The following is a 15445-nucleotide window of genomic DNA, read 5'->3' as shown; positions in this document are numbered from 1 at the left end:
GGGTCCCAAGACTTTGGGCCATTCTTTACTGCTGTCACAGGGCACAGGCAGGGAGCTGGATGCGCAGTGGAGCAGCTGGGATTAGAACCGGCGCCCGTAAGGGATCTCTGCATGCAAGGTGAGGACTTTAGTCACGAGGCTATCGCGGCTGGGCCCCTTAGATACATTTTTAAAAGTATAGTGATACTTCCTTCTTTCTTCTTTCTCATGTATTTTTTCCTTGATAATCCTTAGCAAGGTCTATTCATTTTATTATTCAGGTCAGCATCATCCCTTGATTTTGTGACTCTTTCCTCTTTTTAAAAATTGTTTCCTATCTTTCATCTTTCCTAATCCTCATTATTTCCTTCATTTGTATTTCTTTTGTGCTCTTTTTGCGTATTTCTGAATTAATTGCTTAGCTTGTTTAATTTTTTAAATTTATTATTTATTTGGAAGGCAGAGTTACAGAGAGGGGAGGGGACGGAGGGAACTATCCACTGGTTTACTCCCCAAATGGCTGCAATATCCACAGCTGAGTTGCTCTGAAGCTGCGAGCCAGGAGCTGCTTGCAGGTCTCCAATGCGAGTTTAGGGACCAACATACTTGGGCTTTCTGCAGCTTTCCTAGTGCATTAGCAGGGAGCTGGATTGGAAGTGGAGCAAGTGAGGCTTGAAGGACTTGAGTTGACACACATATGGGAAGTCAGTTCTACAAGTAACGGCTTTAATGTGCCATGCCACAGTGCCAGCTCCATTCGTTTACTTATTTTAAACATGTAATTTATGGGGCTGGAATTATGGTGCAGCATGTTAAGCTGCTACTTGCCAGGCCTGCACCCTGCGTTGGTGTGTTAATCTAAGTTCAGATGCTGCACTCTGTGATGCAGTTCCTGGCTCCTGGCCAAGGCCTGACCCAGGTCTGGCTGTTGTAGTGTAATAGCCAGTTGGTGAGTAAAATAAAGGGTCCAAGATCTGTCTCTCTTGGTTTCTCCCTCTTCTTGCATCTTGGAATTAAAAAAAAAATGTTTAAAAATCTATTTGAGAGAGGGAGACAAAACACACATGTACCTGATAGTCACACACACACACACACACACACACACCCTACGCCCACCCCATGGAGCCCCTCATTACTTGGTCCACTCTCCAGAATGCCCTCAGTGGCCAGCAAAGCTGAAGAAAGGATTTCAGAACCTAATGCAAATCTTCAATGCCTGCTAGCATCTCAGCAGAAAGGTACAGTTGGGAGCCAGGGCTGGCGGTCAAACCCAAGGACTCTGAAATGAGACGTGGCTGTTCAAACAGTGTCTCAACCACTAGATGAAAGGCCAAACACCTGCCTTCACACTTGAAAACATTTTTTAATTTATTCATTTTTTTAATTGTAAGGATGCATTTGCAGAGAAAAGTAGAGACAGAGAAGGATCTTCCAGCTGTTGGTTCACTTCCCAGATGACCGCAATCCGCAATGGCCAGAGTTAAGCCTATCCAAACCTGGAGCTTTTTCTGGATATCCCACATGCATGCAGCGTCCCAAGGCTTTGGGCTGTCCTCTACTGGTGTCCGAGGTCAGAAGCAAGGAGCTTGATTGAAAGTGGAGCAGCTGGGCCTGGTGCAATAGCCTATCTGCAAAAGTCCTTGCCTTGAACGTGCCAGGAACCCATATGGGCACTGGCTCATGTCCTGGTAGCCCTACTTCCCATCCAGCTCCCTGTTTGTGGCCTGGGAAAGCAGTCAAGGATGGCCCAAAGCCTTGGGACTCTGCACCAGTGTGGGAGATCCGGAGGACACTCCGGGCTTCTGGCTTTGGATTGGCTCAGCTCTGGCTGTTGGAGCTACTTGGAGAATGAATTAGTGGATGGAAGATCTTCCTCTCTGTCTCTCCTCTTCTCTGTATATCTGACTTTCCAATAAAAATAAATAAATATTAAAAAGAAAAATAAACGGAGCAGCTGGAACAAATTGGCACTTATGTAAGATGCCAACATTTGCAGGAGGAACATTAGCCAATTGAACCATCATGCCTGCCCCTGAAACTTGAAATTTTTACAAGACAAAAGACAGCGTAGACAAGGAACTGGAGTTGTGGGGTCAGGTAAAGCTACTGCCTTGTGTAATGCCAGCATCCCATGTGAGTGATGGATGGTTTGCATTCTTCTCTACTTACAATTCCAGCTTCCTAGTAATGGCCTAACAAAAGTATCCTAAGATGGCCCATGTGTTTGGGCCTCTGCCATTCGCGTGGAACACCTGGATGAAGCTTTGGCTTTGGCCTGACCAGCTGTGGCTGTTGTGGCCATCTGGGGGAATGGACCAGTGAATGGAAGACTGATTCGCTCTTGCTCTCTTTCTGTCACTCCTGGCCTCCTTCCCTGTAACTTTTTCAGTTAAATAAATAAATCTTTTAAAAAGAAGAGCATAAATCAATTGCATTTAAAGTCAAGTAGATTAAAGATATTTCAAAAGTCTGGATTGTAATCTAAAATACATTAACATTCTACAGATCAGTAAAGACCAAAAATGGCTGAGGAGACCTAAGGTCATTTGACAAGAAGAATGTTAATGATGAATAAGCATGTAAAAATGATTATCCTTATTACTTATTAAATACATGAAAATTATCATGGTAATGAAAATTTCCTTATCACTCAGTAGACAGCAGAAATCTTTAAAATCCGTTTGTGTCTTGTATTGACAAGAGTGTGGGGAAAATGGGAAATGAATATATTATTGGACTTGCACAGCCACTTTGGAGAGAATAACAACTTATTCTGTGACCTTGAAATTTTGTTTATTGGTATCTATATCTGTACATTTTTATTATATTTATTCAAAAGTCAGAAAAACAGAAACAGACAGTAATTTTCTAAAAGTTTCTAGTCTCCTTCAAAAACTGTGTGTAAGAGCAGAGCTCCTGAGCTAGGAACATCGATGACTCAGATTTGCAGCGTAGGAAGTTGGTGATGATGTTACTCAAGGAAGTGAAGGAGAGCTGCAGCTGGAAGACCTTTCCATGCTAGTGAGTCATCCAGATGGAGAGGTTCACTGTACAGTTGGAAAGTAGTGTCTGGCTCTAACAAAAAAATTAAGTCGAGATTGGACACGCTAATTAAATTTTTTTAATTTATTAAAGATTTATTTATTTATTTATTTATTTATTTATTTATTTATTTACTTGCTTGTTTATTTGAAAGGCAGAGTAACAGAGAAGGAGAGAGAGAAGACACATGGATTATCCACCCGCAGAATCACTCCCCAGATGGCCACAGTCTCCAGGGCTGGGCCGCCAAAGCCATGAGTTTTATCTGGGTTCTCAGACATGGGCTACAGGTGCCCGAACACTTGGGGGAATTTTGGCAAGAGGTGATCAATAATATCATGTTAGGGGAAGCAATATCAGATGAGGACTCGGAGGAGGTGACTGGGTTTGGGAACCGAAAGCTCAGTCTTGACCTCAGAAGACTTTGTCAATGGGTAATATGACAAAGTAACATTGCAAGAGTGAAAGAAATATTAGTTTGCTTTTTGATTTCAATAAAGTTAGATTTCACTATAATTACAAATAAATTCCAGTTAAAAATTCCACTGTAGTGGTGAGTGTTTGGTGCAGTGGCTGACATACCCCGTATTGGAATGTCTAGCCGGAGTTCCACCTCAGCCTCTGACCCAGGTTCCTGCGTATGTACACACGAGAAGGCAGGAGGTGATGATGCAGCTTCCTGGGCCCTGGCTTTAGCTGCCTCAGCCTTTGGATGCTTTGGCCATTTGGAAAGTAAACTAATAGATGAAAGATTTCTTTTGTTGTGTCTCACTGTCTCTATTCCTCTACCTTCTTAATAAAAAAGAAAATAAGTGGAAAGCTTAACATTTGCTACAATTTTTTATAAACATGCTAAAGAAAAATTATGTCTTAAACTTGTAAAATTTTGCAGTTATTGCAAAAAACTTTTCAGTGTGCTCTAATGATAAATAACCATATCTTAATCATTGTCATAAATATTATCTAAAATATAACTATTTTGATTCATTTTGCAGAGTGAATTGGATGCTTAATAAATGTTATTTAAAATAGCTGTTTGTCTAGTAACTATTAGAAAAAACTAGCTATGATAATAGTTGAGCATCTTCTTAAGAGTGACTGCTGGGAATTGAAGGAGTGGTTACCTAGCATAATTAGGAAGTGAATATTCAGCAAGCTCAGGAGAATCTGTTCCAGGGATAATTTAAGTAAGATGTAGAAAACTGAACCTGAGTCAGATCATACCTGAGCTAAGTATGTATCAGCAGTGGTGTGTATATCTGACCATAGCCCATGCCCTGAAATGAATTCTCTTGTGCTTATGATGTGAAAACTTACATTGAAATAATTTTAGAAGAAAAATAAAAAAAACAAATATTAGGAGTCATGGACCTCTTTGAAGATCTAAAAAAAAAAAAATCCATGGACATTCTCTTCAGAAAAATGTACATTTCATGAACTATCTTTTTAAAAAGATTTTATTTATTTATTTTTGAAAATCAGATATACAGAGAGGAGAGATAAATATCTTCCATCTGGTGATTCTCTCCCCAAGTGGCTGCAATGGCTGGAGCTGAGCCAATCTAAAGCCAGGAGCCTTTTCTGGGTCTCCCACACAGGTGCAGGGTCCCAAGGCTCTGGGCCGTCCTCAACTGCTTTCCCAGGCCACAAGCAGGGAGCTGGATGGGAAGTGGAGCTGCCAGGATTAGAACCGGTGCCCATATGGGTTCCTGGTGCTTGCACGGCAAGGACTTTAGTCACAAGACTAATACGCTTGGCCCTTACTAACCATCTTTTAGCTTTGTGAACCCATGATATAGGTTCTTGGGTGGCCTATTAGTCTTTTTTCTGTTGCTATAACAAAATATTGGAAGCTTAGTCTTTTAAAAAGAGAAGTGATTTATTTGGTTGGCAGTTGTGGAAGCTCAAGAGTATAGTAGCAGCCTCTGCTAGCTCTAGTAAGGGCCTCCTAGCTTCAGCAGGGTCTGGTAGCTGGCATCACGGAGGGGAGCTCCCATAGTGAGATGGGAGACCAGAGAGACAGGAACGAGGCTCTCCGTTTAATTATAACTCGCTGCTTTGGAAGTTTTAACTGAAGTCATGCTAAAGCTACATGAATTCCTTTTGAGGGCAGTGTTCACAGTGACCTGATCGCTCCCCGCGAGGCCCTGCTCTATAATGGTTCCACCACTCTTGACACTGTGTGCATGAATCTTTGGGAGATACACCCAGGTTATATAAAAGCATGACAACTGGCATTCAAAAAGTAGCATATATCCAGTATCACTTAATTCCATAATTAAGTAGTTTTGTGTATCATATGCCTCTCTGTATGGATTGATAATATTTTTCTTTTGTTGACATAATTTAGTGCTAACAGTAATAGGCACTCACAACAGAAGCTTGCAGTGAAGGCCCTTGCAAATACTGAATGACTGTTGAAAAATGAAGTGTATGAAGTGTATGATTATAGGGCGAAACATCTTCATTTTAATGTTTTTGCAGAACTTAAATAAATCAGTTACATAGCATAAAACCTGCAAGTAGCCAACGAACAGAATAAAATGTGTGAAATAATATGTTTCTTTGCAAATCTGTACCATGCATTCCTATAACTGTTGTCTGTCTCCTAATGTTGGCCAACCAAGATTTGTTTAGTGGTCCTTAAATCATCTGATTCTAGCTTAAAACCAAAACCATTTGCCACCTCACACAATTTTGAAGTTAAGGATTGAGGAGCGTTGTAGCTGCACAGTGTTGGCTGTGCTGTGTGTGCCAGGTTCAGGCAGCTTCAGGACCTGAGGGTCTGTGCTGTGACTGTCATGTTGTTGATCCCACTTGAGTTTGCGTGAGCTGGAGGCTTAGTCCCCAGAGTAGTGCTATTGGGAGGAAAGGCCTAGCATGAAGTGTCCAGGTCACTGGGTGAATGAGAGTGAGTTGTTATAAAGTCTAAACCCACCCTTGAACCTCTGATTTCCTGGATGGAGATAGGATCGCTTCCTTTTGCCTCTGTGCCTGCTCTCTGCCATGGACCCGTCACTAAGCCCATTGCAGTGCTGTTAAGATTTTTAGAGCCTTCAACATTAGGAGCTAAATAAGGATTTTTCTTTTTACCTTTAAGAGATTAATTAATTTGAAAGACAAAATAGAAGACAAATGCGCACATACATGGACACACAGAAAGAGGGAGAGAGTGAGATAAAAGGGTGTGTGAGTGAGTGTGTGTGTGTGTGTGAGAAAGTTAAATCCACTGGTTTATTCCCTGAATGGCCATAAACACTGAGACTACACTAGACAGGAGCCTCGAGTCGCCACTAGTAGTACTCAGGGACGGGATCTGAGTATCCCAAGTGCAGCTTAACCTGCACTGCAGTGCCTCTCTGCTCTCTCTCCACCTTTTTTTTTTTTTAAGATTTATTCCTTTTTATTGGAAAGTCAGATATAAGGAGAGGAGGAGGAGAGACAGAGAGGAAGATCTTCTGTCCTCTGATTCACTCCCCAAGTGGCTGTAATGGCTTGAACTGCACAGATCTGAAGCCAGGAGCCAGGACCCTCTTCCAAGTCTCCCACGTGGGTGAAAGGTCCCAAAGCTTTGGGCTGTCCTCTACTGCTTACCCAGGCCACAAGCGGGAAGCTGGGCCAATGGGATTAGAACTGGCACCCATTGTGCCCGGAGCTGTGGCCTCGCGGCTGAGGTGCTTGCCTTGAACCCGCCAGGATCCCATATAGGTGCCAGTTCTGATCCCGGCAGTTCTACTTCCCATCCAGGTCCCTGCTTGTGGTCTGGGAAAGTAGTTGAGGACGGTCCAAAGCCTTGGGATCCTGCACCCACGTGGGAGACCAGGAAGAGGTTCCTGGTTCTCGGCTTCGGATCTGTGCAGCACCAGCTGTTGTGGTCACTTGGGGAGTGAGTCATCGGACGGAGAATCTTGGGATCTTTCTCTCTGTCTCTCCTCCTCTCTGTATATCTGACTTTGTAATAAAAATAAATAAATCTTAAAAAAAAAAAAAGGAAAGAACCGGTGCCCCTATGGGATCCCGGCACATGGAAGGTGAGGACTTCAGCCACTGAGCTACCGCACCAGGCCTTTTAAAAAATTAATTAATTAATTGGAAAGTCAGAAATACACAAAGGAGGAGAGACAGAGAGGAAGATCCTCTGTGCATTGATTCACTTCCCAAGCAGCCACAAGGGCCAGAGCACGGCTAGAGCTGAGCTGATCCGAAGCCTGGAGGCAGGGACCTTTCTGGTTCTCCCACACGGGTGCAGGGTCCCAAGGCTTTGGGCTGTTCTCAACTGCTTTCCCAGGCCACAAGCAGGGAGCTGGATGGGCAGTGGAGCTCCCAGGATTAGAACTGGCACCCATACGGAATCCTGGCACATTCAAGGTGAGAACTTTAGCTGTTAGGCTTACCGCACTGGGCCCTTCCACCTTTTTTTTTTTTATTTTAAATAAAACAAAACTGGACTGCATCATATATTTCGCTAAAGAAATGAAAAATGGGCTAATAGACTCTCCCCTTGATAGCTCAGTCTGATATCTGGTTGGTAGGATGTTTTTGCGTCTTATCTTATTGTTCCAACTCCACTGATCTGTTTGATTGTACTCATAACATAACCTCTAAGAGCTATTATCTCAAGCCAACTTCCTTCCATGAGAAAGAGTAATTAGTGTAGCCTGTACACAAATGAGGAAGAGCAGGAGGGTCCAACTCTCCCCCCCCCTTTTTTTTAAAAAGATGTATTTATTTATTTTTTTATTGGAAAGGGAGAGGAGAGACAGAGAGGAAGATGATGATTCACTCCCCAAGCGGCTGCAATGGCCGTAGCTGAGCCAATCCGAAGCCAGGAACTCCTCCAGGTCTCCCGCAGTGTGCAGGGTCCCAAAGTCTTGGGCTGTCCTCGACTGTATTCCTAAGCCACAAGCAAGGAGCTGGATGGGAAGCAGAGCCACCAAGATTAGAACCAGTGTCCATATGGGATACTGGCTTGTACAAGGCAAGCACGTTAGCCACAAGGCCATCGAGCCGGGTCTGGCTCCAATGTGGGCAACGCAGTGTCACTGTGTACCCCGAGCCGAGTGGAGGGACTAGGGTTATGAAACAGACAACACACAGATGACACACAGTGGGTCATTCTTGTGAAGAGAATGCCAATTTATTTAAAGTCAAGCTGCATCTTTTTTAGTCTGTTTGGCCCCTCCAGGCATTTCCCAAAGATTAAGCAACACCTAAGCTCCCCGGAGGGTGGGTAAAAAGGGGAGAAGCAAGGGAGGAGGAAACTGGCTGTCAAGCCAGGGGCTAAATGCAGCAGGCCAAGATTGCCCATCCTGCTACACCTTGAGAAACAAGTTAAGCTGTGGAGTTAACCCTTGGGAGACAGGGGCCTACACTCCAACTCTTAAAGGGGAGAAATGCAAAAGGAGTTGTTGACAAGAAGGCCCATGGGTACTAAATGCATAACGTCAAATAACCAGGTCTCTGGTTCCTGGAATTCCTGGATAGTGAGACTAAAGCCTGGGGTGCAAGAGAGGATTCAAATCCGATCTTGCTCTTCATTAATTCCATGATCTTGAGTAAGAAACCTTAGATCCTTTATCCATGTAAGCATAACAGTAATATCAATTTCAAAGGAGTAGAAGTTTGTGGAAAATGCAATAAATATATCTCTCAATTCTATTTTCTGCAAACTTTCTGAAGTACCTTGTATATAAAAAATTAAGTGGAAAACATAGAAGTAGATGTGTTTTTATTAGGAGAGCATTTGGTAAGAATTGGCTTTTATTTTCCTTTTTTCTTGCTGGGACACATCAATAATTTTGATGTAGGGACATCTTTCTATAATTTTATTAGCAGAATATGAATTTACTCGAAAATGTGTAGTGTAATAACATGACTTCACACTGAAGTTTTTTTTTAAGATTTATTTATTTTTATTGCAAAGTCAGATATACAGATAGGAAGAGAGACAGAGAGGAAGAGCTTCTGTCCATTGATTGACTCCCCAATTGGCTGTAACGGCCAGAGTTGAGCTGATCCGAAGCCAGGAACCTGGAGTGTCCCCTGGGTCTCCCACATGGGAGCAGGGTCCCAAGGCTTTGGGCCATCCTTGAGTGCTTTCCCAGGCCACAAGCAGGGAGCTGGATGGGAAGCGAGGCTGCCGGGATTAGAACCGGCGCCCATATGGATTCCTGGTGCGTTCCTGGTGAGGACTTGAGCCGCTAGGCCACTGTGCGGGGCCCTCACACTCAAGTTTTAAAATTCTTCTACTCAGCTGCTGCCTGCTGAATCTTGCAAACTTGAAAAATGAAGATAAGTGCATGTGTGTCACAAATACACAACACACCTGCCCTTCTATTTTTAAGTTTTTCTCATGTTAAAAATCTTTAAATATATTTTTAATAAAACAGTCATTGAACATCATTTTCATTTTCTCAGCGTAAGCTCCAGAAGTGAACTTCTTTTGTCAGAAAATGTAAACTTTGCTTAGACCCATAATATATATGTGCCACATCACTTTTCTGAAAGTGTGTGCCAATATTAATTCAAATAGTTATCTACTCTTACTTGTTATTCCCAGTGTAGTGTTATTGGTCTCTAAAATGTATCGGTGCTTTTTGAAAGCCTGCTTACACTAGCAAGAAAGAGTTACATTAAAGCTCAAGGAACTGTGTTTTCTTTTTTCATTTTATAAAAATATTTATTTATTTGAAAGAGTGGCAACAGAAGAAGAGAAATAGAGTGAGAAAGTGATTTCTTCCATTTGCTGGTTTACTTTGCAAATTGGCCACAACAGCCAGGACTGGACCAGGCCGAAACCCTGGAACCTTGAGCTCCATCCTGATCGCCCATGTGGGTGGCAGTGGCTCAAGTAGTTGGGCCATTCCTTCTCCCTTTGCAGGTTTGTTAACAGAAAGCTGAGTTGGAAGTGAAGCAGTCAGGACTACAATCAGAATTGAGATATAGGTGCTGGCATTGCAAGTAATAGCTCAACCTGCCTTGCCTTGGAGTTGTGTTTTCATAAGCTTTAAACATTAGTATGATTTTGCAGTCCTTCTGCAATGTATCTGTGTATATAGGTGTAATGTAGGGATATAGTTGCTGTTTTCTTGGAGCTTGAAATATGAGTTTGACACGAATATGAAGGTACTGAAGGAAGTTTGTGGGAATTAGGATGGGCATTTGGTGTAGTGGTCAAGTCACTATTTGGGATGTCCAGATTTCATAACAGAGTACCCAGATCTGAGTGCCAGTCCCACCCCTATTCAGCTTCCTGCTGTATTGTACCCTAAGGTGGCAGCAATGGCTCAGGAATTGCTCCTTGCCACACACCTGAGATGCAGCTGTGTTCCTGTTCCTGCCTTTGACCCGGCACAGCCCCAGCTATTACAGGTGTTTGCCAGTGAATTAGTGAATGGAATATCTTCTGTCTTTGTTTCTCTGCCTTTCTTTTTTTTTAAAGATTTATTTTTATTATTTTTTCATTGGAAAGGCGGATATACAGAGAGAGGAGAGACAGAGAGGAAGATCTTCCGTCCGATGATTCACTCCCCAAGTGATACTATGCCAATCCAAAGCGAGGAGCCCAGAGCTCTTCCGGGTCTCCCACGCGGGTGCAGGTTCCCAAAGCCTTGGGCCGTCCTCAACTGCTTTCCCAGGCCACAGGCAGGGAGCTGGAAGGGAAGCGGGGCTGCCGGGATTAGAACCGGCGCTCATATGGGATCCTGCAAGGCCAGGACCTTAACCACTTGCGCCACCGCGCCAGGCCCTGTTTCTCTGCCTTTCAAACAAAATAAAACAAAACAAAAATCATGCAAAATGGAATTGAAATATCTATTTTGGTGTGAATTTTTTCCCAAATCTATTACAGTTTTACATAATCTGCATTTTTCATGAACTTTTCGAAGGCTCCACATACATAAGTCACTTCTTCAGATATATTTTCCAAAGCAAGTTGTAAGATAAGTTATGTGTGTTGGGGGCAAGTGTTTGGCCTACTGCAGTGTTATAATTCCCGCTTCCCATGTTGTTTGGAGTTTTGGCTTGGCTCTTGATCGCAGCTTCCTGCTCGTGTACATGCTGGGAGACAGCAGGTAATGGTGCAAGTGGTTGGCATTTTTGCCACCTGTGTGGGAGAACTGAATTGCGACTGGGCCTGTCCCCAGGGATTGCTGTCATGAGGAGAGTGGCCAGCTGATGGCTCTCTCTGGGTGCCTCTCAAATAAGTAAAATGTAAAAATAAGGTTATAGATCAGGTGTTGAACTGATTCTACATCATAGAGACTGCTTTTGAGCCCAGTTGACTTTGCACCTCCACAGAAAATATACCTTTGCCCTTATTATTCTATTTACTTCCAGAATACATTAGACACTACCAACCGATAGGAGCATTATTCAGATTTGTTATGAAATTCAGTGATTCTTCTGAAAATTGAAATTACTCCTTAACTATTACTTCCCATCCCCCCGCATAGAAACTCTGTGGTGCTGTCAGCGGAAGGCCTGTGTTTTCAGTTGATTAGCAATCAGATAAAAGCTAACCATCATCCAGTGCCTTTTATCCCATTCCTGGCAGATTTACCCAATCCAAGACACAGATTCAGGTTTGGTTTAAGGGGAGTTGTATTTTGGAAATGACCAGTAGGTTCTTTCTTGGGAGAGTGAGGGTTATGGTGATCAGTCCAGGGGAGAGTGGCAAGAAAACAAAAGCTTATTTGGAAGAAAAAAAAAAAAAGCCGCAGATATGCAGATCCATTGTCACTACACTGATACTGGGCAACTTTTATAGTGGTACTGCATTAATATTACCAATAAAAACAATTTCCCTATTATTGGCAAAATTAATTCACATAAAACTTATATCACTTTAATTAGTAATTACATTTGTAACTTCCAGAGCTATTTTTTTGGTGCTTATTCAGCATGTATTTATTGAATACTCTAGAGAAGGTACTACCTATGTCAATTTTGTGTACAAGCAACTTTTATGGCAACGTTTGGTTTTCAAGTTTTTGTCATGGAAGCTTTTTCGTGTTTTAAGGCAGTTCCTGTCATTTGTTGGTTTGCTGTTGTCAGTAAATTTATACTAGCTAGCTTGGCAATCTACCTCCTTATCCTCTTATACTTTTATACTTTGCTTGTAGTACGGTTAGTTTCTAGCAAAGATTTTGTTTGAGATAACAGTTATATGAGTATGTCAACCAAACAGAAAGGGTGTATGAATTTCATGATTAGCAAATCGGAGAAGTCTAATTGAGCCCCGAAAGGTTATTGTATTGTGTTTACTAAATACCTGTTTAGTGTGCTGTGTCTGTGAACGGAAGTCGGTCTCGGAAAGTAGTTAGAAGCTTCTTACTTTCCTGGTAATGCTTTCAGAGTATTTTTTAAGTATGCTTTTGTTGTTGGTGGTGGTGTCCTGTTCTAAAGTGCATTTCTTTGACGCGAACTGGTTACGTGTTGCATAAGCTTTGAAAAGGCCCAAACAAGTTAAAAAGCCATCTTTATTTACAGCTGTGGGACTAGGTATTCGATTGCTTCCAGGAAGAAATTCTGATTAATGGCTCTTTTCCAAGGTGGGGGGTGGGGGCTGGAGGACACGCCACAACTGTAGACTTTTCTTCCGCAGGGCGTGAAACGCGCCTCTTCCTGCCGCGGGGCCGAGCGCGGGCCGCGGTGCCGGCCGCCCGCAGCCTCAGGTGTCTCGGGCCGCGGGCCGCGGCGTCCTCCGGGGCTGGCGTCCGGGACTTCCTGTCTGGGCGCGGGGCGGAAGGATCGCGTCGCCAGCCGGGGCCGCCGCCGCCCCTGCCGTTAGGTGGTGGGGCTGCTCTGCCCGGCGGCGGGAGGCGGGCCGGCCTCGGCTTCCTGTCGGAGGACGCGCAAGGATCCGGGCGTCGGAGTGTGTGCGAGTGCGCGAGTGTGTGTGGGTCGCGCGGCGTGTGTCTCCGGCCGCGGGTTCCGCCTCCTCCCCTGCCGCCGCGGCTCGCGGGGTAAGTCAATGTGAAGCAGCAGCTCCAGCCCCGGGATAAACATGGCGACGTCTCTGCATGAGGGACCCACGAACCAGCTGGATCTGCTCATCCGGGCCGGTAAGGACTGGGGAACTTTGCTCCCGTGCATCGGTGCAGCAGGAGATGGGGTGCACAGAAGGCGGGGTGCCTCCCCTGGAGCGGTCAGGGCAGGGGGGCCGGTGTCCACCCACGGGCACTGGGCGGCCAGGGGAAGGGGGGAGTGAATGAAGTAATGGAGGCGACGAATCAGGAAGTGATCACCTTGGAGAGTAACCTGCCTGGGCTCCGGCGCCGGCGCTCCGGGGCGGGCCGGGCGTGCAGCGGCGCGGCTGCCGGGCGGGCGCTGGCAGCGGAGCCCGGTGAAGTTGGGCACTCGGGGGCGGACGAGTTGCGCGCTTCGCCCCGGCTGCGAGAACCAGGAAGTGAGCGGAGCTGTTGTCCCTGGCGGCGCTGCCACGCTGTCTGGCCGGAGAGGCCGCCGCCGCCCGCGGCCGGGGCACGGCTCGGCGAGGCTCGCCCACCCGCGCCAGCCCCGGTGCGTGGGCTCGGCCAGCGCTCCCGCGTGGACCGGGCAGCGCCGGGCGGACCGGTACCCGCCAAAACCCGCCTGACCCTCCCTGCCCCGCGCAGCCCGCATTGTGCCGGCTCCGGAGTAACGGTCCTGGACAGGGTCACCGCGTCCCGCAGAGCAGCCGCGCTGCGTCCCCCGGCCGCCTCCCTCGCCCCGGTCAGTGGGTGCGGGGCCGGACTAGGTTCGTGCCCCCTTCCCTCGTGGGTGGCTTGCTTTTTTTTTTTTTTTTAGGGGGAGAAGGGGAAGGACACGGGGTGCGTCTTGTCCCCCTGACCCGGGGCGTCGGGGCTTCGGAGGAGGTTTATTTTTGTAACGGGGCGAACGCGAAGGAGTGGGGCGGGCGGGAGGGAGTCTTGGCCCTGGGGAAGTCTCAGCTCAGAATTGCCCCTTTCCCCTCCCCCCCCACTCCCACCATAGCGGAAGCGCCTCGGAGAGGACAGAGCGGACGCGATTGACAGGCCCCCGCTTCCAATCAGCTCTTCGCGATGTTCCAAATAAGAACGCTAGCTGCCGGGGGCGGGACTCCGGGCCCGCGCTGGGCCAATGAAGATTGGGCGGGAGTGAAGCTGACAGTGTACGCATGGAATTGGAGGGAAGAGGAGTGTAAACACGGAAGTGGCCGCGGGAGTGGGGGATGTGCGGGCCGCTGCTGCAGCGGAAGGGCATGGTGCGGGTTACCCAGAAACAGCAGCTTGACTTGGCCGCAGCCGGGGCAGAGGGTCCGGGCGCTGGCAGCGCGAGCACAGGTGTCCCCCCCTTCCTGGTTTTTGTCTCGTGCCGCCGTGGTTGAGGTGGGGGAAGATGAGAGAGCACTGGCGCTGTAAGAGATCTCAGGCTGTGTTCAGCCATTGTTTTTAGGTAGGGGGACTTCAAGCTAGTAGCTTGGTTGTATGTAGACTGCGTGGTCCGTTTCTGATGGGGGAACTCGAGAACACAAGGGTCTCCACATTCAACAGTGGAACTTAAACTGCAAATTAAGTCTGGAATAGTCCGTGTAACCATATGTATGATGAAATACATGATCGTTTCAGCGCTTTTTAGTTTCAAGAAGGTAAATATTGTGTTTGAGAAGTCTTAGAAGAATCTGTTTTCTCAGTGGTGACTGGAAATTTGACAGTTATATACTTTCTGGTCCCAGCAAAAACTGGTTTTGATAGAAGGTAGTGCACAATGAGAATTCGGTTCCTCTAATAATAACATATGAGACAAATGCAGGGGGTGGTACCATGTTCCATGAGTGCTGAACGTGTGTGTTTCAAGAGATAGGAAAATATTTAGAACCTTATAATAGGCCCTGCGGTAAGAACTTTGAAAAATACTGTAAAGGGAACAGGGCTTCATATTGCTTGTGGAAAGCTACGTTTTTCCTCAGCGTTTGGGATTATCGGTGAAGCCGAACTTGACCTGTGATACTCTGCTTGAAGAGGATGAACAGTTTTCCATTTGAAAATATAAGAGTTTTATATCTTAAAGCTTTTTATGATCATGTTGTGCAGATAATAAATCTTGCATCTGTAATCTGAAGCTCCTTTACAAAGCTTTTCTTTAGACAGAAACAAGGCAGATTTTCTGATTTATCAAAGCTGTATTTGGTGAGGTAAAGGCTGAGAAAGAAAGGTGGCCCAGAATATGGATTCCTGGCTCTTAGTTTTTATTGCTGTCGGTCCCCAGTGGTATTAGGACAAGAATGGTGGTCATTTGGTATTTGTGCAATGGAAAGGATGAGAACTTGTGGCCCCTTCAGGGAGCGCATGAAGTGCCAGCAAAGATTGGACTGAGGAGACAGATGTCCAGCTGTAGGACTGTACAAGTGGATGCAGTGATGGAGACAGTGCTTGGTGACCAGTGCTGGGTGATCCCTATGAAA

General features: G+C 45.7%; 1 protein-coding gene across 15 annotated transcripts in view; it reads left to right on the top strand.

Moving 5' to 3' along the window:
* The window catches only part of ELF2 (E74 like ETS transcription factor 2), a 107579-nt gene that overhangs the window by 68329 nt on the left and 23805 nt on the right, over positions 1 to 15445 (top strand). The window contains exon 1 of one of the 15 annotated variants that reach the window (XM_040967230.1): positions 11978 to 13085. The exons of 10 other annotated variants lie outside the window; for them this stretch is intronic. In XM_040967230.1, the coding sequence (XP_040823164.1) occupies positions 13028 to 13085 (58 nt within the window). In that variant the 5' untranslated portion in view covers positions 11978 to 13027. Of the gene's footprint in view, positions 1 to 11977; positions 13086 to 15445 lie in introns of those variants that run through there. 4 more of the 15 variants (XM_040967224.1, XM_040967221.1, XM_040967220.1 and 1 more) reach the window with 4 other exon arrangements.

The sequence above is a fragment of the Ochotona curzoniae genome, unplaced genomic scaffold (assembly GCF_017591425.1).
Source record: "Ochotona curzoniae isolate NIBS_2020 unplaced genomic scaffold, NIBS_Ocur_1.0 scaffold_4506, whole genome shotgun sequence".
NCBI classification, from domain to species: Eukaryota; Metazoa; Chordata; class Mammalia; order Lagomorpha; family Ochotonidae; genus Ochotona; species Ochotona curzoniae.
Note: the sequence above shows the minus strand (reverse complement) of the source record. Positions and strands in the feature narration are given on the sequence as shown.